Genomic DNA, 26,686 nt, shown 5'->3' with positions numbered 1-26,686 from the left:
TCCCTTCTTTCCTTTACATTTCTCTCCTCTCACCTTCTCCCTTACTGCCAGTCCACCTCATCTCCCAATTTACCTGTTGCCCTCTATCATCACACTGAAGGGGGTCTGCTTCCTCACACCCCCCAGCTGTCTCCAGTGTAGTCTCTTTGGCCAAGAATAACTGTGGGCTGTTGTGCTTTGCCTCTGAGCTGTTCTCATGCAATTAAAGCAACGTGAGTTCTACCACCACTGAAGAGTGTAGTAGGAACCTACTTAACTACTGTTGTTAACTGGTTTACCATGTTGCATTTATTATGTGAGCTATTTTAATAGTTGCAGAAGTCCGTTTTGTTCAGCTGTTCTAAGCAGCAGCAGCACTACACAGCAGAAAAGGCTTGATATGACAGGCTAAGACATACACTAAACACCCCTTCCAAACAGTTGACCATCAGCACACCAAAGGTACCAAAACCACCTTATGGCCTTACTTCATGCACATCTAATAGCTGCCCAGTACCCATGGTGGCTACGAGAAGTAACAGCAGATGTTCAGGTGTGATAGTGATGTTCTTGCTGATGAGTCTGGGGAATTATGCCAACATACTGTATGTTGCTGAATAGATGGGAGTAGTAATGACAGTGTTGACTTTGGACAGATAGTGACTAAAGGCAGAAATGGAAGGACGTGATGCTTAGGAAGCAATACAGTCCAGCAGCAGAATCGGGGGAGGATGAGCAACTCCTAAAGTTATGCTGTTCATATGCTACCACTTAGAAAGGCAAAGAACTTCTCAACAGAATCTATAATTATCTGGGCAACATTTTGTAATGAAGTCATTCTTACTAAACATAAAACAATAGCAATTTTTCCCTTAAATTCATGAGAACGCATTGCAGGATCGCCACCCATTTTGGTTTTTTCACTGGTTGAACATGCAAGTTGCTCTACTCAGTGGATGGTGTCATAACTCCTGAAGTGTCCAGGCTCCTGGGGACCAGGACAAAATACAGCTACTCTGGGAAGCACTCTCTGAAGACAGAAGGAGGATACAAAACATACCTAATCGTGCATTCTGGTTTTTCAAGTGCCCTCTGTCTTTTTAGGCCAAGCCAAATACCCTGCTGTGTGAAATTCTTTCTCATTAGTAGTATTAGAGGACTAAGGACGTTCTGATTTTCCATTCTATCCTACTATTTAACCACATGTAAGATTTGCATCAGTTACTCTATTTGTATAACAGTACAAAATAAACACAGTTATAAAGCGCTCTAAGATACTTGCAGGAATGAACTATGAATATGCTAATGTTAGTTACAGTAGACATACGGAGTGGATTGCTGAAAGATTGGGGAATCTGAATCACACAAGTCTTACCATCACTAATTCTGATGTCTATTTAAAAGGAAACTGAAGCACCGAAGGGAAAATTATTTCTGATCATTTCATTGCAATATTTGAGGATATTTCCTTGCCATTTTCTACTTCTTTTAATTATGAAGCTACACATCATGTTCTTGATATTGTCTGTAAAAAATGGAGCATGGATTCTTAATGGCAGGTATGCAGTTCCCTTTCTGTTGACTTCAGTCATTTCTTTCTTGTATAAAACATGCTAAAAGGAAAAGTAGCCATATGTACAATTCCAAAACTATTACTTGACGTCAAACATTTCATCTAAGCCATTTCCCATGCAAAAGGTGAAAATCCAAAAATATCTGAAAGAGGTTAGAGGGGGGGGAAAAAAGGAAGTTACCTGACTTAGAAGAGAGTCTATAGCAGTAACTAAGATCAGCAACTTAAACTCCGTATGAGGGAATGGTTCCTGGCAGCCAGATATATTAATGCACATCTAGATGCAATTGTGCAAAGCCCTCCACGGTGACAGCTCTAAAACCATAAATGGTAAAGCTGCAACAGTAAAACTTTACACCAGAGCTAAGAACAGCATCACCAAAACCCTCAGTCGTACAAGCAGTCCTGAATCAGAGGACTAATCTTTTTGACTAATCTATTTTGATAAGGACTGCCAGGTGGACAAAATAACCCCCTTTATATAGCATTTCACCACTACTAGAATAAAATTAGCATCTCACCAATATTGTCTGTGGTTACTGGCAAGTTCACTAAGATTAAAAGGAATATTTATTCAAATATTTCCAATATGCTAGAGGAAATGTAAATAGCTGAAGCTCTGCTTAAGCAAGAGATGCAATATGTGCAATGGAAATCTCGTAGAAGTATGCCGTATAATGTTTGTTAGTGCTTTCCCTGTTAATACCATAATCCCTAATACAGAGAAAGTCTACTCTACTTTTAAAGAAAGTTCTCACTCATTACCGGGATCCTTCTCATATATGGGCCTTTTGGGGGGTTGTTTTTAACATCATTAGTTACAAAATTAAATACATAGTAATGGAAGGAGACACAACATTGTAATTATGAAAGCAGCAGAATCTTGTCAAGAAGTTTCCCTTGCCTCTTTTCCCTCACTCATTTATTTGCTGCTATCTCATTTACACAGAACTTCAACTGACATTCACAGGTAGTTCTTGATCTGGTGAATACCGAACTGTGCTAATTGAAGTGACTTCTTCTTGTTGTTGTTGTTGGTTGTCTCTTAACCATAATTAAAATTTCTAATTGGAACGTACAGCCGAGCCTGTAGTGTGTTGTTGTCACAGATGATATGCCGGAAGAGAGTTATGGTGCCCTCCCAGAAGATGAAGAATAATGGCTCTGGCTCACGGGTGAATTACACAGTTCCTTAGCAAACACTGAGGACTAACTTAGAAACCTCCTGGAGGCAAACAGTGGTTACCACATAATTATGTGACAAATAAGCCACAGCCCATGCAGCGAGCGAGTCTGATGGATGGGATTTTCAGATATTTTTGTCTTCATCATTCATAATTTACTCAAGCATGATGCCACTAGTGATCAATATTAAAGGCCCTCAGTGAAGCAAGCCAGCACAGAACACAGTTGCAGCATATGTAATTTGGCAAGGAAGTACAGAATCATATCTGCATTTCACCAAACTCATGTTTCCAGCTCACTATGAGATCCAGATACAGAGGACAAGACTACCTTGTTGCTCTGTTTATTTCTGAGATATGAGGAGGATTCATTTGCTGTATAGTCAAATCGCGTAACTGACAATTTCATGGGTAAAACCACATTCCATAACAAGTGGAGCATAATAGGGTTCTTTTGAGAAAACAAATATTAAAGATAGAGAAAAAAATGATTCAAAATGGAGGGATTTTTCAGTTTCTCCAATCACTCCCACAAATACATCCATTTCCTTTATGTCATTTTTGCTTATGTTATTTTTCAGAGTTACATAATTTGCACATCTGTCTTTGACAAGCATATTCTAGACCATGTATGTAATATGGTTACATACATGGTTACAAAAATACAGTTATTTTTACTGTCAAGATTCACCTAGAAACATTTTTACCTATGCCCATATACTTAGCCAGTTGGGGAGATACAATGTCTTAACCCTCTTGTTTGCCAAGTTAATAAATCCAGCTGTTGTGCAAGAAAATGGAAGGGGTTTGGTAATTTGAGTCTTTGGCACATACTAGAGTAACAGGACAATAGCAGAGAAAGAAAAAAAGGAGCTTTAGAAGAAGGGCTTTCACAAGAACAGGGTTTGGAATTTGACACAGCTGTATGGTGTGAAGAAGGTGACTGTAGATTTGTAAAAATGAGACAGTAAATATATAAATGAGAGCAAATATATCAAATAAAAAAGATGTTGCTTCAGATAATGTATAAATAAACTGTGAGTATGCATATGTATGTATGTAAAATGTTTTAAAATACATTTTTTCATTCATACGACATGCACAGTTAAAGATCAGAAATGAAAGCTTGTATCAACAAATCTGGGTCAGTGCTGACTCTTGTATTCTTTAAATTCTTTCAAAATGAATAAACAAACTTCATTGTCAAAGCGCTAATATACTAGTGTTTCTCAATTTACGGCAGAAATAATGTTCTAGCTTCCTATAAAAGAGCTACTGAACAAGCTTACGGAGGTTATTGTTGCAGGAAAACGACGACAGGTACAAGATGGTTCCTCCTACATGGTCTACTAAGAGCAGCAGCAATATCAGAGATCATTAGCCAAACTAACCTGTGGTGTCATTCCATGGCAGATATACATGATTGGGATATTCTCCGTGTCTGGCCCTTGATCAAGGCACAAATCACTTTTCAGGGAATTCTGCAGCTAAAATAAACAGAAAGAAAAAGAAATCAAGCAAGTCTTACATGAGAAAAAGATGGTGTGATTACTTTCATTTCTTTGCAAAAAAAATCATATGTAGTTGAGCAAGGAAACAAGCAAAATTAAAAATACTTGTTGCAGTGAAGACATTGAAGAGAAAGCACCTGGACTAAATTCTTCCTTGTAGATAATCTAACACTACTGATTTCAATAACGCTGCACAAGGTTTCAGGAAGGGTAGATTTCAAAAAGCCTTCAGAGATAGCAATAATTTTTGATATACATTTTTAAAATATTAACTCCAATGAGTCTCTGATACACACTATATACAAAAGACAAATTGCAATCGAAGTTGCAAAGTGCAGCTAGCTGAGCAGCATGGATGGGTTTTCAAACATAGGAGAAAGCCCTGTAATTAAACAGTTTTCAGAATCACTCAGAAGAGTCTTCTGATTTCTGGCAATAATTCAAAAAAATCCTTTCTGCTGACACTTAAGAGACTTCTGGCCAATTGGTATGCACTAGCTCTTCTTTGCATTATTCTGGGCTAACCCACGCACAGAAATCTAGCTATGAACAGACTGCAAAGTACTTGGCCCTGTTCATCACAAAGCCCTATATATTACCTGTGCAATGCTGAGACAGAATTTTCTGAAAGTGAAGTGCTAAATTAATGAGCACAGATAGCTGGAAGGTCTTTTTAGAGTGTGAGGCCAAAGATGTGGACTGCATACCCATGGGCATGTATAAAGGTGTTCAGTGGTATAAGATCAGTTCAGAGAACATGAGAGAATTGTCTGACGGAGGGAGTGAAGAGGTGATGTGGTTTGCAACTAGCTGTGATTAACTGAGCAGTCCTGTCAGCTGTGTACAGGGGCTTCCTTTGAGGAAAACAAATTGATGTGCTTCAAAGGAAGTCTAGAAGTGAACTGGTACGTAAGAAGTGTGGGCAAGCCAGAGGCTGAAGCCAGGCAGTGAATAAAATCAAAACCATGAACTCATCTCTACAAGATTTCCAACTCCAAACCTAACTCTAAATTCAGTAATAGACAGGACAAATCTCAACATTAAAGAGAAAATATGCATTAGGTATCAATAATGGTCTTATTCTTAGCTGCAAGCCTCGAGAATTAAATAGTTTCCTCTCTCAACGCTTTGTATTTCTTAGCCATGAATGTAACCACAACCATGACTCTAATCGTAATCAGACGTTGGGCACCACTCTCTATCCAAACCAATGATAAATATCAGCCTTATTAAGTCATGTCTGGATCCATCACTACGTTTGGCTTTTCAAAACCTCTTCTACAAACTCAAATTCTAATGCTTGTCCTAGCCCTAATGTTATAACCCTTTCCACAGCAATCCCCATAATAAAGGAAGCAAAAAAATCTCCCTTGACCAACATCAGCATGTGACTTAGCTGAGAGGGCTGACCCAGCAGTAAAACAGATACAGAGACTTTAGAGTCCCAAGCTCTAAAAAGAAACATGACCTTAACCCTAGCAGCAGCTGTCCGGTGATCAGGCGCTACAGAACAAGAGACAAAACACTATATTCCTCTTAACACCAGTCCTCTTCTTATGAACCTTGAAAACAAAAAAATAAAACGAGCTCTTCCGATTAATTTCTCAAACTCTTACCCCAATCACAACTCCACAATTAACTTAGAATATCTGTAGAGAAATGATCCCTACAGAAAACAGAAAAGCAAAAAAGCCGTTGGCCTGTTAACTAATAACGCTGTTTCAAAATCTGAGGCCCAGACTCTTAGGAACCATCCCTTTCCAAAATCTAGTGGCTTTGTGGCAACCAACAATTAACTTGGGTAATGCAGTTTTAGACTACCAAGACTTAATCTTATTACAACCCAAAATATAACCAGGTCGCCAATCCCCATGCTGAAAAACGGAAATAATTAGTCAATACTGCCATTTGCTCCCTTTCAAACTTAGAGCCTTACAGAATACAGAGGTGAACTAGACTACTGAAATACTGAATTTGCAAAATTATCTCAAACATCAAGCTGAAATCAGGGAGCTAGAGCCTACACTAAAAACATCAGCTTTTTGGCCCACTGACATCGCTTTCTCCTAACTCTAAGGCTACTGCAGAATTCAGAAAGAATTTTGGTTCCCAAACCTTTACTCTTCCACCAACCCTAACCCTAGCTATATGCCACAGCATAAACTAGACATGAATGAGACAACTATTTTCCTAACTCTCACAGAACAGGAGGAAATTTAGGATTCAGGAAATAAATATGGGTGGTGACACTGTAGAGGCCTATATCCTAACCCTTACCCCTATTCAGATAACTTTTGTAATTACTCGGTATTTTTTTAAATTAATGATAATGCTATAGTAGCAATATCTCTATTTTCTACAAAAAATGAAGACAGTTGATGAATGGAAGCACTGAGAGAATCAGCAAGCAGCTGACTTGCTTTGAAATATCATACTTTTCTCCATTATAAGACATGCAAGCAAACAGGAAAGCAGACATGAAGGAAGATTAGAGATCCAAGCAATTATTTTACTAAAGAGACTGGGACACTTTATCTTTCTGTTTCATGCAACAGTATTTCATAAAACTATAAGCTGTGTATTTCGTAAAACACTCCCCTTTTACTTGTGCAGATATGTTGCCATAGCTGTCCACTACTACTTTTGTGACAGTATAAATAATGAAATAACACCTACTCCTCACATCTTTCTTAGCTGATGAGGTTACTCTCATACTGCAGACAAAAGACTGCATCATATGCATTATTATGCAGTACCTAAATATGCATGTTCTGCTGACCACTGAGTCAGTATTTCTGTAACAAACTCTTCTGATTCTTTTTGGTTTGCATATTGCCAGCAAGGAATCTTCAAAGGCTGATGAAAAAGTCTCAGCAGAATATAAAATCATAGGATGCCTGTTCACCGATTTTCATTTTGACTTACATGATGCGGAGTTAATCCTGAGACTACGCAACAAGTACCTTAGCTATTCCACTGGTCTTCCTTTTTTTCGCTAGTATCATTTCTACCTGCAATCAAAGATGTTTTAGCCAGAGGTACCTACAAACAGAACCATTCACCTATTAGCTGCTATGTCTCCTTCTCCTCAGGAAACTCTGCACCTGATTAGATCATGGCATCGCTGAGGGCAATTCCACACAGTCTATGGAAGAGGCTCCTTGCACACAGGTGTGATTTTGGCATTGTTCTGAACTATTTTGGAAGGTAATCATTATCTGACCTAAATATTTGTTGGAAGTGTTTTTCTTCTCTTTTTTGATTGTATGAAAAGCCAGCAGGATAATTTTAATTGATCGTCAAAGGGGTCATGGAACTTTGTGGGGCATACAGTCACTTCATTTGCCAAAACAGAGCAGCTGCTATACAGCACCCCCGAGGGTCTTCTCAAAACCATACTGGCAAACTGCACAACTCAGACTTCTTTTTGAGGAGGAATGTCTCAAACCAAATCTTTCACTTGTATGATCTGGTCTTACTAGTTACGTTTCCTAATTGGGACTTGCATGCAAAAAGGCAAATTTAATTTGCAGGAATCAATTTTTGTGAATGTGACACTGGATAGAGAATGTGAAAATGTGAAAAGGATGTCCTAGCTCTACTAACTTACTATGGGCCTGTATTAATTTACTATGCTCATCTTCCATGTCATGCGCACCTGTCCTCTCTGTTTAGATTGCCAGTTTTCTAGGGGCAAGAATTGTCTCTGCTTCAATTAGCACAGTACAACTCAAGCGTGATTTCAACATAGACAAGGGTACTACTGTCATACAAGTTACAATGATGATGACCCCAAAATACAGGCATTTGAGGTTCTAAATTAAGATCTGGCTACAATATTAAGAAGCTTGCAGTTGAAATACTGAGCCTGTTTTGTTAATTCACCTGCTGCCACAAACCTTCCAGCTGACAGCTCCAATGTGTCTAAAAAGTCATGCCTTGAGTATCTCTGAGTGGAATGCAAGCCATGAAACAAAAAACCAAAAAATCAGGGAGGAAGATAACGTTCAGAATACCTCAGCATAAACTACAGCAGAGCAGCTGTCTCTGTCAACGAACCAGTCTAACAAATTATTTAACTAGTGACCTCAAGTTTATCTGATTCTTCTACTTAGAGCCAGGCATTGTCTTCATGAATTACTTCCATGATTACACCTTTCTTCCCCGCCTTTTTAGAATGGGAAATGTAAACAAGATCCTTACCACCCCATAGGCGACAGTATCTGAATACATTCTCATTTCTGGATACACGCTGACAAGATACCACCTAAAGGTCTTGCACTGGAGCTTTTTCCTCAAGGCCTTCCTCTCAGAAATATCACCAATATCAATTCCGGAGTCCTGCACATAAAACAAAGGACAGAAAAAGCAGAAAAGACATCAGTGACACACTTCTGTGTAAACTAATCATGCAGAGTCTCCCTCATTGCAAAGATGATTATGACCTATGATAATGATCAGCTTTCGGTTGCAAAGTGAGTCTGTTAGCCACACACACTCCATAGGGCCCCAATTAGATATGATACAGGTCACCATGGCGGGGTCTCTTTCAAAGTCTGCTTTGGTCAATGGAACCACTCCTGTTGACTTCAGTGGGGTTTAGATCTAGCTTCCAAGGAATAGCACTGTTGTTCTTGAATTTCCTGGCACTTTCCAAATGCAAAAGGAATTGGCAGAAAGTAGCAAGTTGCCCTAGAAACAACCATATTGCTGGCATCCCACTGTGGCCTAATCATTAGTATATGACACTTTCTGGCCATTTCTGAAGTCTGGGTTTACTGCTTCACTGCAAAGAGCAGAAGCTCTGCTCACCTTTCTGAAATATCACTTATTAAATTTCTCTTGTAATGTAAAAAGAGAAGTTGCTATTTTTAAAAGCAGTTGCAGAATAATCTCTCCCCCAATTCTTATTCTGCTTTACATTTCTGGCTAAACCTAATTTCTACTTATCATAGGAGCAGATCATAAAGCGTGAGTTTCATAAGCTCCCTATATATAAAAATCAATAATTTATTACATTAAAATCACGCAGCAGAAATTTTTAGAGAGGGATCTAAGTGCAAATCCATGGCTGCTATTTGACAGGAAGTAAAATGAGACATTTTGCTCCACACTGTGCTTGAACCACTTCTGCCTCACACCAAAACGCAGGATAAATAAATTTTCACAGGGAAATCCTATAATCTATCTACTAAAACAACAGCCTTTACTGGGCCAGAAACGCCCTAAGATTATGTCAGCCACCAGATATAATTTTAAAATAACATTGGAAGCATTGAATTTTCCTAGTTACACATCAAAAAGGTACCTTTATAAGTATCCAGGTTTCTGAGCTGCTGAAGCAATGACTGCTTCTTACATCCCAAAGCACTGAATTAATGTTAATCTGGAACAAGTATATTTTATTATGGAAGTATTTTCTAACTAAAGTAAAATTGACTTCCACGTTAGCAAAGTATACTAAAAAGTAGGAAACTGAGGTCTGGTATGAACAGGCACAACTCAAGTTAATCCTTAAAAATGATGACTCCTCTCCCCTCATGGCCTACATCATTTGTAAAACTTTATGTGGAACTCCTCCTTAAGCAATCACTTTTTCCTGACTTTTCTAGCAGGTGCCTAGATAGAGGAACATGCTGTAGGGTGTTGTAAGACAACCAACTGATCCTATGGACAAATCCCCCTCATGCACTGCTCTGTGGGATAGCTATCTCCAAAGAGCAGCTGCAGCCTCAGTAATCACATCCTCCCATGCAGCTGGAGAAGGAAAATAGCTCACATGCAGCACACTGGCTTTATCACCAGCAACAACTCAGTGTGTTCCCCAAAGCTGAGAGTATGATGGGAGGAAAAAAAGAAAAAAACAAACCCAAAAACATAGGGGAGGACACATGGAGAGCACAGCTTCTGGGACTTGAAAAATCTTTCCTTTGGGTTTTAAGTGCTTTTCTGAATCTATTTATCTAAGTAGTTATGATGTAGAAATCACCACGGTATCCGAGATCCCCATTTTAAGCCCTCAGTAGTTGAGAGCCACACACAGAGATCCCAAGAGGGCAGTCACAGCACACTGCCAAATGAGTCTAACTCCTTTTTATTATTATTAGCTCTCAAAGACTAAAACCTTTGGAAACATCTGACTATGGGGCTTCTCAGAGATCTGGGAATTCTTCCATGGAAAAAACAGGTCCTGTGGTTAACATTTTGGAATAATGTATTTCATGAAAAGTCCTGTTATAACTGAATACATTTCTATTACCTACACAGTCCATTACCAGTGCACTATTTCATCAGCTTCCAGATAGAGAATTACTCCTGTAGTTATCCAGTTGTGTAACAATATTTGGCCATGCTATCTGTCTGTCCGCTCTGCATGTCTCTCACAATGATGTCTCAACATCTTTTTGCCTAAGCTGAAGCTAGGTTTGATTTGAAAATTGTTCCTCTTTGGTATTTCACCTTTAATTTAATCTTGAGGTAAGCAAAGATGAAACAGAAATATTGCCATCCAGTCTGATACCTAAATTTGACCTAATCCATCCCCAGCCTTTCTCATCCACCCTCTCTTTGCCCCCTGCCTGCTAGAAGTCTGTATTACAAGTGTCCCACAAGATTTAAGTTATTTTTTAGGTTGCTTCTTTACACTGAATCTTTCTACTGATGTTTCTATACCAACCAGAGACTGCATTGCTCCTAACCTTTTGATGTATAAAAGAGGACTCCCACTAATGATGTAGGTTTTCTTCATACTGATCAATTCACTATAGTGCTCGGGAGTGTATTTTTGTACTGTATTTTCCTCTTTCCCTTAAAAGGCCAGAAGCTTTCCTTAAACATGTACGTGTTTCCTACGGCTCTAGAATCAGTTCAGTACTCGCAAAGTTTAGCATAGGAAAGGAAAAGGAAGTCCCAGGTCTTCGGAGCTCTCCCCCTGGCTCTTGGCACCAGGCCTCGCACAGTGAACACAGAGATGCTTAGAACAGCTTCAAATTACACAACTGATTTGGGATACTTGAGCACATGTCAGGCTGTCAGAACAAAACAGAGCCCCAACACTCTTCTAAGTCCTTCCCTGTTTTCCACATGGCAAAATATGGAAGCTGGGTGCATGTACCCACCGTAGGTCACAGACCCCATCTGACATGAAAACCTTCTGATGGTCACAAAGGTGCCATACTGTCTCTGAACATCCTGTAGCAATTACTAGGTAACAAGTAGTTTCAGGCTTTGTAGGCCACCTACAACTGTGAAAACAAAGCTGCTTCCCAGCATATTTTAAATAAGTATGTGGACATGGGTATGTTTATTTGGTTTTCTACAGTGGTGAGAAATACAAATGAAGGTTCTTTGTGCTACAGGTTCTGTACATGCACATAGTAATAGATTTCTCCCTACAACAGAGGCATCTCATTACATTGCAGAAGAGGCTACCACTATTAAAGCTGATTTAGCACTTGCCATTTCCAACTTTTAAGTCTGCACTATGGTTTGACAGCAGTAGCCTTTGTGAAGATGAAGAGAGAGTATAATCTGCATTGCAATTTATTCAAGCAGTTCAGTGCAATGATAGTACATTTGGGGTGGGAAAATGACTGGAGCTTGAAGTAGTGAGGCAACCTGTTATTCCTCTTCAAAGGAATAGGACAGAATCAGTTTTGGCAGTACAAGATCTACCATGCAAACACCTTGATGCACTTTGTGACCTGAAGAAATCAGTTCAATCCACACACTGCATTTATTTTTCCTTTGTTTAATAAAATATATTTGTTTCCTTTGTTTAATACATGAGTTTTAAAATTTGTTATAACAGGCTGTCATGGTTTAGCTTCAGTTGGCAACTCAGCACCACACAGCCGCTCGCTCACCAGTCCCCCTGTTCCTGGTGGGATGGGGGACAGATTGTGAAGAGCACAAGTAAGAAAACTCATGGGTTGAGATAAGAACAGTTTAATAATTGAAATATAATAATAACAACAACAACGACGAAAAGGAAAATAACAAGAGAGGGAGAGAGAGAGGAACAAAACCCAGGGGAAAACAAAAAACAAAGTGATACAACCCGCTGACCGATGCCCAGCCAGTCCCCGAGCAGCGATCACTGTCTCCCGGCCAACTCCCCCCAGTTTCTATAGTGAGCATGACGCCATATGGTATGGAATAGCCCTTGGGCCAGTTTGGATCAACTGTCCTGGCTGTGCCCCCTCCCAGCTTCTTGTGCACCTGGCAGAGCATGGGAAGCTGAAAAGTCCTTGACCAGTGTAAGCACCACTTAGCAACAACTAAAACATCAGTGCGTTATCAACATTATTCTCATACTAAATCCAAAAGGCAGCACTATACCAGCTACTAGGAAGAAAATTAACTCTATCCCAGCCAAAACCAGGACACAGGCTTATTTTTTTCTGCTCTATCGGCACAGTCAAGACTGTTACTATTACTTGTTAAATTTCCATTTAACAAGTAATAATAACAACAACTTATCTTTGTATTCTTTATGAATTTGATTTCCAAATTGCATTCAAATCTCAACTTTGCACAAGATTAAGCACCACCACCATCATATCTGGAGAAATATTATGCAAATACATGTATAATACTGTATATCCTGGTTAGCAAAAGGAATTCCTAAGTTTTGTGTTAGTGCTGTGTTTGCAAGTCAAAAAACTGAAACTTGATCAATCAATGAAGATCAACCAATCTTCAGGAAAATAACTAATAATGAAAATTACAAACTGACATGTAAATCTATCAGGTTAATCACAAATAAAATTCATTTGAAATTGTTTTGATGTAAAATAAGTAACCCTATCTTCCAGAAATGTCTTTATTCTTGTATGCACTGCTGTGTGACTACTCAAAACAGGGACACTTAAAGGGTAGCTTGGATTCTGTGAACATGGGATTAACTTCCAGAAAGGTGCCTTCCCTATACCAGATCATAGAAGATTTTTTTCCTGGTGCTTTCATGGTATATCATGTGGCTAATCCTGCAACATGAAAATAGGACAATGACTTCCCCACTGTGCCAAAATTATCTAGTTTTAACCATGGGAGATAAAGGAAACTATTGAAAGCAGCTGCATCAGCATCAGTGTTCATATATCTAGCTGGTTTTTGGTTTCTAACCTTTTTTCCTTATTAAACTAAAGGAGGAGAAGTACAGCATTTTATTTCTCGAACCAGAAATTGCAGCAAAACCCATTTCTCTGAACAGTTACAAAATAACTCAGAGAGATTTTACAGAGATTTTATTAAAGAAAAAATAAATTGCCCAAGTTCATTTATTAAGTCTAGAATATTTGCTTTTGCTGTAATGATGAGAACTGCACACTGTAAGTCAAACCTCAAATTCAACTATAGCCATGGTTTCCAACCTCTAGGTGGAAACAACCTATTCTACATGGATCCTGAATATTTTCCAGAATGTACAGTCACCTTTCTGAGAGCCCTATAGCTCTTAGCCATTCATAGATTAAATACCATTGACTACAGAAATGAAGAACAACTAAAATCAGATGTCAAACTGAACTCTCAGGTTAGCCATCTGACATTATCTTTTCAATACAATGGACCAACCATTTCTCATCTATGGAAAAGAAATCTGGATAAGCAGGCCAAAAGGGAGTTGCAGCTAGATTCTGCAATATGTCATGACATCCACCAGCCACCCTTACTCTGATGTGAAATTACTCGAGAGTGATACACCCACACTTGAATCGATAGATGTTAACATCCCTTGCCCCTTGGCAGAACTCCCCTCACAAATCTGGTGGAATTATAGCTCTCTCTGACGGTAAATAAGAGACTCAAATTCAAAATAAGATGTGTAATATAGAGTTGATGCTTCTTTTTTCCACATTTCTGCAGCTACTAGATTAAAATCTCCATGAAGAGTCATCCGTGAGGATGATGAACTTGACAAGAAATAAATTTTTAAGGAACCTGAAGACAAAGAAATTATTCTAGAATAAGACACAACTACATACATATTTTTATATATAGTGTGTATGTATAGGCATATCTTATGCCTATATGTAAGACATAAATACATACAAACGTGTATACAAATAGCAAAATCCTAGCAGAAAAAACAAAATTCAGAGTAGGAACCAAACCCAAAAGGATCTAAAGCCAAAGCTTGCAAATACCGGTCTTTGTGACTCACCTCCTGGGGTATGTTCCACGCCATATAGACATGGCTCTTAAATTCATCCATCCAGACTTCAGCCACCCTTAGTGCATTTCTCCGGACATGAGCAGTTAGATCTTCTGTGTATGGTTTATGGGCTCTTTCAATGTGGGCAATCCTGGAGCAAGGTAGAACCTCAACACTTCCTCCACATTGCCATACCTAGGAGGAAAAAAGACATTCTGCTAGTGAGAGCTCCCTACACCACTGCTGTCCTTTAGTAAATACACTGAAATTATTTTATTTCTATGCTTGTCATTGTTACAAAGAAGAATAACTACTCAAGACTTATTTGACTATACAGAGGGCTTTTTTTAGATAGTTGTGAGAACAGACAGTTATTACCTTGCCTTATCATCAATTATTACTACTACTTAACCTTACTACAGAATTATTACATGACCAGTAGCCTCTCATCACAATCTTCCTGGATCAATTTAGCTATTCTCAAGATTATTAATAAGAATATTTATAGGGCATCCAAAACAATAGTGTCTGGATTCAACTTTTAATGCCTTGCAGGCATTTCTCTAAGATTGTGCACCGTCCATCTCACTGCATACATGCACTATTTAGAATGTCTAACTAGGCAGCCTTACGTGAAAGGGAAACTAAGCCAATCAACTTTTTAAGATCACTAAAGTTTCAGGTTCCAGGAATAGCAGGAGTATAAAAGCATCTTATACTTTGCTTTAAACATAGCTCAGAAAGGATCAGGTTTATTTCTTTTGAGAAGGAGTGACAAATACTGCCGAGTGAAAATGTTCTATGAACAATTTCAACACACACCACTCTTATAATACATTTATAATGTAGGTTACCGTACCTGCTCAAGTTGTTTCAGTTTTGCCCCCTACTGCAGTTGAGCTAATGTCCATAATGTTAATCATAAGTATTGCATTCATTTCTGATTTTCTCTCTTTCTGCTTTCAACAAAAGAGAAAACCGCTTTGGCAGCCTTAACAATCAGTGAAGTACTTGAATTATCTTACATAGAAGCTCTTTTTCTGTGTATCTTGTATTATGTAAACTTCCTAACAAGATCAAGGCAGCCCATTCATAACGGTTGAGTGGATGCTGCTCAGGTGAAAACCCAGATGTACTCAAACTGTTTGGTCCTGCTGAACAAGTACCTCAGTGTCCCAGAGGCAGGTGTACTCACTTAGAAGTGACAGAGTTTGCCTTATGATACTGCTAGCAGAGATTCCTGAGGCTTGGTATCCCACACCAAGAGAGAAAAAAATGAGACCAAGGGTGCTCCTTCCTCGTACAGCTCATCCAGGAGATAGTATATTCTGGTCTCCCTCCTAGTGGTCAGGGATGTGGCTTGGCAGACCATCATGTTCTGGACCTGATCTCAGACCCCTCAGGTCTGTCCATCCTATAGGCATATGCTCTACTAGGGAGGCACTTTGTTCAGTCATTCATTTTATATATTTAGACATCTGGCTTGAATACAGCATTTAGGCATTTGGCAGCTCCTGAGACCAGAAAACATGGCATGGATTCAGAATGTTTACAAAGCCTTTTCTGAACTGGTGCCTAATTGCATTCAGCATATGCTGGGAGAAGAGATAGAGCCTTGGTTTTCAGAGCTCTCTGGAAGATGAGCTATCCCATGAACCTACTGTACAGTCGAGAAGGAAGCTGAAAAGACTTCAGCATGTCTCTGTGTCCAGAACTTGGAAAATCTTAAGAGTAAATAAACATAACCATTACCAACATCAGGGAAAAACTGAGATGATCATAAATATTTAAAAATAAATGGGCAATTGACCTGGCACAAGAATAAATAATCTGGAAACAGCATTTGTGTCCTGTCTTTCTAAATATCATATAAAGTGGGCAATCCAGTTTAACAAGCTAAGAAAAACAATAGTTTGTGAAACATTTAATTCGAAATGGTTCAGCTACATTTCCTAATAAAAGTTGAATGTGAAGTATCATCAGGCTTTGCTCACACAATGCCTGCTTTCAATCCAAGCCATTTCTCAGTACAGCATTGACATCCAGCTATAAATTGTTTCAGAGTTACTCACTCTACACTGTTTAAATTAGTATCGTAAAAGACAAGGAAGATGTAGAGATGGTCATAACTTAGCCTAGGACAAGACAATTCACATACTGCATGCGCTGCCTCCTTTGCCTAGCCTTTGCTCATTTTAACTAGGGATGGCCTCGATCCAAGTCTAACATGTGAACACCAAATCTTTTGTGCGATTTTCAGAGTTGGGTCTGAATGCCATCTTGACAACAAGCTGAGCCAAAAATTCACGGTCTATAATAAGCTGAATTTCCAAGTAAATTTCTAGGATTCGAAAATTTGAAGAGCGGACTCATCTATAATTTTAGTACTGATTCAGTAATCAGTAAAATCTCATTTGACTTTATAATGAAGTCATATGTGTTTTCAAAAAACATCCTGAGATGACGAAGTCTTTAATATAGTTTTTAAGTAACAATTATCCACTACCCGAATAAACACCAATTAATCAAATCTGGTGGCCACTCCTTTCTCTCAGACACTGTCAGTCTTTGTTCTATTTCCAAAGACTAATTAATTATTCTGCAAGAACCATGGATTCACTTAAAAACTTAATGCTATGAGGGAGCTGTCAATAGAGATGCTGACAGAACAGGCAGGTCGTATTAAACAGCTTCAAAACTAAATCCTATTATTTCTAAGCAAAAATCACCTGTAATCCATGAAAATGTGATTAGCATGCACCAAAACTGGACTAGAGATGTATGCTAATAGTTTCCATATATCGATACAAATAAAAGTCCTTTAATTAATGACTTTTTAAAGAGGAAGACATGAGAAACACATATGATCTGAAGATATGGGAATCATAAGTTACAGTGTGTGCAGAGCTTGCAGTTACAGCACTAAACAAGTAGCACTACCCTAAAGGAAGTCTACGAAGCCCTGCAGAGCCCTCGCAGAGTGAAAGCAGATGCAATACTTTATAAGGGCAGAAAGCACAATCCTGATTTGCTTAGATCGTCACATCTACAACAAGCCATAGTATCTTTCTCTCCCACAAGTGTTCTTTGTCCACGGGATTACAGTTCAGTGAAAAAGCTCTTTTCTCCCAACATCTCATTGCACTTAGGGAGAGGCCAGTTGCAAAGAAAGAAAATACAGGGAGGCATTAAAGTGGGATTTTCAAATGGCATGAAACTCTACTGGAATCTCAAGGGATTCTGGATTCCTAGCTCCCCAAAACATGTGCAAAATCTGCAGCCAAGGAATGAAGGGCTTTGCTAGTCATACACTAAATATTAAACACTATACTGAACAGGATATATGAACACTAAACTATATAACATGATTAACTGACTGCTACAGAAAACGTTAGGTTTTTTTCATTCTTCCTTGATTATATTTGAAATCAGGGAATTTCTTGCAGCTAGCTCAAGAACACCCATCCATTCTTTCTTTCTTTCTTTCCTTAGACCAACTGTCCACTTGAATCTGACCGCTTCTAGCTCCCCCCATATCCTTTACTCATGTAAACAAATCCATGGTACTCCAAACATTGTATTGGAGCCATTGTGGGTGGTTGGATGGTTTTTCAAGACATCTTGAAAAGGTATAAATCACACATCAAAAGTACATAGGAGAGACTCATTAATTACTCTGAACCAACACCTTTTGGTCAAAGACAATTTTTAGGGTTTTTTAAATTAATATTTTAATACTAAGAAATATATTTTCTTAAAGACTCAACTTAGAGGGAAGTTGCGAAGCCTTTTAGAGTGGTCTGTTCTTCATCTAATAAAATTCCTGTAGACAAGAGATTGTCTTTATAGTCAAGAAACAGGAATAGCAATTGAGGGGTCAATTCCTCACAACTTCACACGTTTCCCCTGTGAATTTCACAGCTATTTTTTTGCTGTCATTAGTAATCTGTATTCAGGCTTCATCCATACTGAATAGCACCTTTGTAGTTCTCCAGCACTGTTATTTTATGTGATGGCTATAAATAAATACAAAGGTTTAAAATCAGTGAAGCTTTTCCAAATTATGACCCATGACTTTAGTAGGAAGTCTAAAGATAAAAGAGCTTCAAAGACTTTTTTTAGACACATGGAATGGTTTGAAGTAAAATGCTACATCTCTGACCATACTGTTGCTGCAATCAGTAATACTTAATGATTAACCCGCTCGTACAGATTGCAAGGAAGAAACCTGATGAATTTCCTAAACTACGGTTAAAAGGAAATACATCACCTTTTCCTGTTGCCCATTAAGATGTTTTACCTATGATAGCAAGAGGTGGAAATCGCCAGCAATAGTCTCAACTTCCTGCCAAATCCCTAAACATACATATACACTTGTCAAAAATAACATATGCTTCCATCATTGTGATACAATAAATAGCAATTCACATTTCATTCTGTAAAAGCATCAACTGCAAAACTGTACCATTGGGTCTCAGGCTTTGCCTTAAGGCAAAGACCTTAGAAAGTTTTCAAGTGAGGGATTGCATATCTTTGGGAGTTCTTAATATCATTGCTGGAGCCTCAGCAACGCAGAAAGTTTGCTTTTCTTTGGAAGAATTTGTTGAGGTTCTGGTCCTACTGGTTCACTTTGCAAAAACAGTCTTTTTTAGAAAAAGAACACACCAACTGGAGTTTCCCTTCCAAAGAGCTCTCAGAATCCACTTCGGTGTGTTTTCAGTGCTCCCTTCCAAGAGTACCTTAGAAAGGGCTCTTTATTCTTGAATTTCCTGAGGAGGTCCATATATTTGGTATGGCCCCAAGAAGGGCTTAGAGGGCTTCCTCCTCTTGAAAGGGTTCCTTCATCACTCGTAAAAGGTAGTAAAATTCCATTAAAAAATTCAAGCTGTAGAGGGACAGTAGTAGTGCCAAGGTGACGTCTAACATTTACGAAGCTGAAAGACTAAGCAAAGCCTATGGCCTAAACTAAGCAAAGCAAGTGGGAGATGATAGGAACATTAAATGAATACAGAGAATCTGTCTGGGGGGAAAAAAAGGGTGGGTAGGAAATCTTTCTCCCTTTTAAATCTTCAGTTGCTATGACTTATGTGGGGAATTTGTCCAAGCTCTAAGCACTTCTTACTGTTAATTTACTGAAGTACATTTACACGTAAGCTCTAATTGTGGCCCTACATCTGTGTGAACTTATGTTCACCAAGGTTAAAGTAGCCCCACAGAGCAAATAGAAAACATGTTTTTCATATTGGAAGAGCCAGGAAAGCAGAGGACATGTAAAACTGCAGAGAGAACACAGGCAGTGGCACAACAGATCAGCTACAACTTCCACTCTGTTAAATGAGTAAAGGACCAAAGTACTGGGCAGTCCAGTGGGATGGCACAAGTGGGGCAGCTACAGAAGCAGTAACACACCAAATGGCTTCCTTAAGCATTTCGCAAAGGCGTAAGCCCTAATACTGCTCTGCTATCATCCCTCACTCATTCCCACCAAAACGAGGGCAGTAGTGACAGCATTTGCACAGCCTTCAGTGTGCGGCAGACGAGTGACTCACACATCCTTAGAAACATCTAAATCAATCTGGTCATAATTTTTTTTAGAGCAAATTCCATTCAAATCTGGAAAATCTGTTTCACTAGACAAAGGGTCTCCATTTCTATTTAGTTTTACTTTTAAATCCACATCCTTTAGTAAATCCTTTTCAATTGCATTTAAACACACTTGAATTTGCATATTTAATCAAAACAATTACAATTCTGAAGCTGATCCCTCTCTCGAATATTTAATTTGTACTTCATTATAAAATGATATAACACTTCTTCATTAAAAGTGTTTCTTTTTATCTCTTTAATCACTAAGTGTTCTTTTCATGTTGTAGAAGCTTAACCTAATAAAAAAATAAACCCTACATGATGCTGAGCAGTTTATGAGCATGTACTGCCTTCATTAAATTTACACAGATCATGCAGTTTCTCCAAGAACTGATGTGACCTTGTTTGAAACTATTATTTCATTTGGACTGCAAACAAAACTTTTTAATAATTAAGTGATTTCTCAAAAACCTGAAGCAATTTCTAGCTTCTGTGAAGTCTGCAAATGACAAAATTAGAAGAACTCATTAAACATGCCTTGAAGATTAAAAAAATAGTCAGTGTGAATTAATTACTACTGTGAATACAAGCAAATAGTCAACAATATCTTTAAAATATATTTTGGGGAACAATTTAATGCAAAAAATATTTCTGAATCTTGTTAAACTTTGTCATTACTAATACTCATTTACTGATAACCAATAATGAGCTTGATGCTTTACAGGCAAGTATGAATAAACAATTTTTATTCAATACCATGAGCTAAGTCTGTGATCGTTTTGGGTCTGCACTTTTATTTTGGTATCCTGACAGGTGACTGCAGAAAGGACAGGATACAAAGATCACTGAAATAAATGTTCGTGTTTCCAGTAGCAATCAGTGGGCTTTGGATTGCACCCTGAAAGCTTCTGTCTGGATTGTCATGTACATTTGGGTATCTGTCTCTGTAAACCTAGAAACTATACTCACTGGATGAAATATGTTATCTTTCTTTAAGTCTTATCTCCACTGAAGTCAGATAATCTTGACTAAATAATTGCAGTAGTGACAATAAGTACTGATGGACTTGGCTAACTTTCCCCAAATTCAGCAAGAAACCATGCACAGCTTTGCTTATTCCACTGGTCTCAACCAGCTTCCTCTCATTGAAGAAGTCTGCCCAAACAGTAGAATTAAACACAGAATCCTGGTCTGAGTCACATAAACTCAGGATTAGAAAAATCAGAATATAGGTGGACAAGAAGAGAAAGAAAATACACTGCTTACTGAAGCTATGATTCTGCTTTACTCCCTGCTTCTAGATGCTGAATGGGCTGGAAAAGAGAATCACGTCATTGGTATGTACCCCTGCAGAATGGGAAATTAGGGTGTAACAATTTCAAGAGATGACTACCTATAGTCACAGCTCAGAACAGTACGCATACAGAAATAAGAGACTGAAGGGAGAGATTTTTAAAATTACTTAATCTGTTTTACTGAAGCCCTGTGAGGTTTTTGAAGACTATTCTACTTATCATCATCATACAAGCCTGTCACACTTTCAGGTAAACTTATGTATTTGTGTGCGAGAATAGCTTTTTTCCATAACCAAGCTGATAATCTTCACGTGAAACTGTAAGCAACCTATAAAAACACCCTCCTCCCCAATCTAAAAGACTTTTTAAAAGAAAATAAAAGGCTTTAACATAACTAGAGCTGCTCTCAATTTTTTAAATGTAAATTATCCCTGAAGTCTTACTTTTGAAGTAATCATTAATTGCCTCATAGGCCTCATTTTACATTAACTGGGTCTTTATAAAACACTCTCATTGAAAAAGTAATACATGTAAAGATTCTTCCCATATTAAATTGTCAGTAGTTTTCTTTCTCTTTTAGCTAATTGCTTCATTATGTACTTTTTAAATTGTTTTGTTCTGCTGGGATTAATTTTGCACATATCTTCATAAGCTGTGAAACTTTTACAATGTATTGTTAAACTACGCATGCTGTGTTGCTGGTTTACAATTGCAGGAACTACTCTATGCTTTGTGTTACTAGCAGATAACATGCTTCAAGGGTCACTGAAGGCATACGGCTTCATTCAGTTCTTTTTCAAATGTGTCTATCTCATTGCTAGGCACAGCAAACAACTGACACATAAATCACTTCATTGCCAAGTTTAAGTCATGAACAGGAAGTAAAAGAAATCACTTTTCATCTTAAAAGGCAAAAAAGCAGCAAACTGAATAACCAGATCACCACTCCTTTAGTATTCACAGAGCAACTTACTGCACTGCGCATCTTTTATTTTTTTACCTTTCTCTCCCTTACCACAGCTGTACTTAGCTTGATCAGTCTTGTAAATCTTGCAATAGTCCTAAAGACTTGATCAGTACCAGAATAGCAAGCTAAGAACAGGATAGGATAGAACAGAATATTCTCAGTTGGAAGGGACCTACAATGATCATCTAGCCCAACCACCTGACCAACTCAGGACTGACCAAAAGTTAAAGCATGTTAATAAGGGCATTGTCCAAATGCCTCTTATACAGACAGGCTTGGGGCACTGACCACCTCTCTAGGAAGCCTCTTCCAGTGTTTGACCACCCTCTTGGTAAAGAAATGCTTCCTAATGTCCACTCTAAACCTCCCCTGATGCAGCTTTGAACCATTCCCACACATCCTATCACTGGATACAGGGAGAAGAGATCAGCACCTCCCTCTCCACTTCCCCTCCTCAGGAAGCTGTAGAGAGCAATGGGGTTGCCCCTCAGCCTCCTTTTCTCCAAACTGGACAGCCCAAAGTCCTTAGCCGCTCCTCGTAGGACATTCCTTCCAGCCCTTTCACCAGCTTTGTTGCCCTCCTCTGGACGCATTCAAGGACCTTCACATCCTTCTTAAATTGCAGGGCCCACAACTGCACACAGTACTCAAGGTGAGGACGCACCAACACTGAATACAGCGGGATAATCACCTCTTTTGACCAGGTGGTTATACTGTGTTTGATGCACCCCAGGATGTGGTTTGCCCTCTTGGCTGCCAGGGCACACTGCTGACTCACATTGAGCCTGCTGTCAGCCAGCACCCCCAGATCCCTTTCTGCAGGGCTGCTCTCCAGCCACTCCTCTCCCAATTTATACTTGTGCCCAGCATTACTCTGTCCTAGGTGCAGAATCTGACATTTGGACTTGTTAAATTTAATCCCATTAATCGTTGCCCAATGTTCCAATCTATCTAGATCCCTCTGCAAGGCAACTTGTCCCTCAAGAGAGTCAACGGCACCTCCCAGTTTGGTATCATCAGCAAACTTGCTAATGGTGCATTCAGCTCCGGCATCCAGATCGTTGATGAATACATTGAATAGGATTGGCCCTAGAATTCAACCCTGAGGAACACTGCTGGTGACCAGTCGCCAGCCAGCTGTAGCCCCATTCACTACAACCCTTTTGAGCACTGCCATTCAGCCAGTTCTTCACCCAGAGCACCATGAACCTGCCCATCCCACAGTTGGACAACCTGTCCAGAAGGATGCTGTAAGTGACAGCATCAAAAGCCTTACTAAAATCCAGAAAAACTATGTCCACTGCCTTCCCTTCATCTACTAGGCAGGTGACCTTATCACAGAAGGATATCAAATTAGTTAAACAGGACTTTCCCTTTGTGAACCCATGTTGAGTGTGCCTGATGATTGCATTATGTCCTGATTGCCTATTTCCTGGGATAGAGTTAATTTTCTTCCTGCTATAGTGCTGTGTTTTGGATTTAGTATGAGAATAATGTTGATAACACACTGATGTTTTAGTTGTTGCTAAGCAGTGCTTACACTGGCCAAGGACTTTTCAGCTTCCCATGCTCTGCCAGGCACACAAGAAGCTGGGAGGGGGCACAGCCAGGACAGTTGATCCAAACTGGCCCAAGGGCTATTCCATACCATATGGTATCATGCTCAGTATAGAAACTGGGGGGGAGTTGGCCAGGGGGCAGCAATCGCTACTCAGGGACTGGCTGGGCATCGGTCGGCGGGTGGTGAGTGGTTGCATCACTTGTTTTTTTTACCCTGGGTTTTGTTCCTCTCTCTCTCTTTTGTTGTTTTCCTTTTCATTACAAGTTTTTATTTATTATTGTTATTTTATATATTTTTTCCCTCTTTTTCCCAATTATTAAACTGTTCTTATCTCAACCCATGAGTTTTCTTACTTTTGCTCTTCCGATTCTCTCCCCCATCCCACCGGGGGTTGGCTGTGTGGTGCTTAGTTGCCAAATGAGGCTAAACCATGACACATTATTCTTTAAATGCCTTTCAGTAGTATCCAGTATCATCTTCTCCATAGTTTTTCCAGGAACTGAGGTTAGACTAACAGGTCTGTAGTTCCCTGGGTCTTCCCTCATATCCTTCTTGTAGACTGGAATAATATTGGCTAGCTTCCAGTCAGCAGGGACCTCCCCAGACTCCCAAGACCTTTGGTAGATGATCGAGAGGGGTCCTGCCGTAACATCCACTAGCTCCTTCAGTGCTCTGGGATGAATCCCATCAGGGCACATGGACTTGAGAACATTCAGCTGATACAGCTCGTCCCTTACAATTTCAGTGTCCGCAAATGGAAAGTCACTGTTCCCACACTCGTGGTCTTCCGACTCAGGGGACTGGGCAGCCCGAGGTGTATCAGTAGTATTAAAGACTGAGGCAAAAACCGCATTGAATGCCTCTGCTTTTTCTTCATCCCTATTAGTCAGATCACCATCTTCAACAAGTATCAGTCCAATGTTTTCTTTAGACCTCCTCTTGCTATTAACGTACTTAAAAAAGCCCTTCTTATTATCTGACACAACACTGGCCAGTTTCAACTCTGAGCTTTGGCCTTTTGTGTCTTCTCCCTGCATATACGAACCACAGCTCTGTAATCTTCCTGCGAAGCCCGACCTTGCTTCCACAGATCATACAATTTCTTTTTCCTCTTGAGCTCCATGAGGAGTTCCCTGTTCAGCCAAGCTGGTATTCTGTCCCATTTGCTCGACTTAGGACACAGGGTGCTGTGACACATGTAAAGGTATCTGGCCTTTGCAGCTTTGACCCAAACATGCTGGATCCATCCTGGTGAATCCATCCCAGTCATCTACTCAGTTCTGTTACAGCACAACAATCTGTTGCTCTTGTACACTGGTCTTCCTCTAATCTTTGTTAGATTACTAAATCAGCCTTGCAGTACTAAAAACTCCATGAAATTAAATTCTAGAGAGATCTCCCCTCAGTATCACGTTAAAACAAATAAGAGTATGGAATCTTCACAGACTAGGCCATGAAGAATTGTAATACCAGAAGCTACAATGGCTTTGCCACCATGCCGTGACTTAAAGTGCAGAAAGATATTAAACACGAGGCCATCTTATAATAATGCACTAATTAATTTGCATCACCTGAGTCCACTGATTTCTAAGTGCATATTGACTTAAACTGTTTTACTTCTCTCCATACCACTATGAACAACAATTTCCTCTCATAAAACATCAAGATGTCTATATTACTGCCCAGTTGGTAATGTGCAACCACACAGGCATAACCGGTGAAAAAACATCTGTGAGAAATCTCCAAGTGCCTCTTCTTCCTTCCTTGTAGGGTATAGTGATGCCACATGTTAGCTGGTGCTGTATCAATCATTAGCTTTCTGGTGAGAGCAGCTAATAAAATGTTCTCTTCCCAGAAAGAGCAAAAACACAAAAATGATTCACTGGTAATGTTGTCTGTGTGTATAATTACACATGCTGTAGCTGCAGGTTACCTGCTGAGGCATTCATGGGCAAAACAGGGGAAAAAAACAATTATTCCACTGTAGGTTTGACACAAAACCAGAACAAGCCACAGAAAGCCAGTTTCTGTTGATGTCGTGACTGACACCCGTTTGGAGGCATGACAATTCCTTATTTTATTCTCAAGAGAGCCTGGGGTTTTTTCCCTGTTGAAATTACAACCCTGTAAACAGAGAATTTTAGTCTGTGTCATCTTGGGATTCAGGTTGTTAACACAGTGAGGTACTTTCCAAAACAAAACTAACCTTAGCAATAATTCTGGCCACACTGAGCAGCTGCTACTGGTTACACAGGCTGCTAGGCAAGTACTTACGCCATACTTGCACTGCCAAGGAATCATTTTTATCTTGGTGAAAGCGTGGGCTATGAAAAGCATTGGCTACTTCTTGTAAGAAGTAATATTTGGTCAATCTTTACAAATTTTTCTTGTAGAGTTCAGTCTAGAAATGATCTCTTCTTAATTCACAAAATAGATAAAAATAAAATAGACATTTCTATTTAAAGCTTTAATGTAGCGTTAAAGAGAAATCACTGTCAAAAAGCAGTATTTAAATGCTATCTAAAAGTAGCAACTAAGAATATTCTTAATCCTGTACTTCTCAGCCCCTCCCCTTCGCACATCATCAATCTCATACTGTTGAACAGCACCTGTGATCATACACTAAGGATTTTTTCTGTATGGCACATCATTCCCTAGTGGGAAGGGCTATGGCCTACTTATTAATATCAGTTAAAAACATGGCTTTAAGACCACAGCAAGTGACGGTAGCTGAAAGTGCAAGAATGGGGGACATCTAGATTCATTTTCCTGAAGGAAATTTAGGGAAGATCTACACTGCTCAGTGGAGTGCCATGAAAGGGGACCTGGCAGCAAGGACAAAAAGGGACACTATGCACACATGACACATCCCAC

At 39.2% G+C, this 26,686-nt stretch overlaps 1 protein-coding gene across 3 annotated transcripts in view; it reads right to left on the bottom strand.

The window, feature by feature from the left end:
* Positions 1–26,686, bottom strand: part of GALNT18 (polypeptide N-acetylgalactosaminyltransferase 18) — a 253,491-nt gene that overhangs the window by 48,043 nt on the left and 178,762 nt on the right. For all 3 annotated transcript variants that reach the window (XM_072864367.1, XM_072864369.1, XM_072864368.1), the window contains exons 8-10: positions 14,413–14,598; positions 8,451–8,588; positions 4,128–4,223 (exon numbers count right to left, since the gene is read on the bottom strand). In XM_072864367.1, the coding sequence (XP_072720468.1) occupies positions 4,128–4,223; positions 8,451–8,588; positions 14,413–14,598 (420 nt within the window). The remainder of the gene's footprint in view (positions 1–4,127; positions 4,224–8,450; positions 8,589–14,412; positions 14,599–26,686) is intronic.

This window comes from Ciconia boyciana, chromosome 6 (assembly GCF_034638445.1).
Source record: "Ciconia boyciana chromosome 6, ASM3463844v1, whole genome shotgun sequence".
Lineage (NCBI taxonomy): Eukaryota > Metazoa > Chordata > Aves > Ciconiiformes > Ciconiidae > Ciconia > Ciconia boyciana.
Note: the sequence above shows the minus strand (reverse complement) of the source record. Positions and strands in the feature narration are given on the sequence as shown.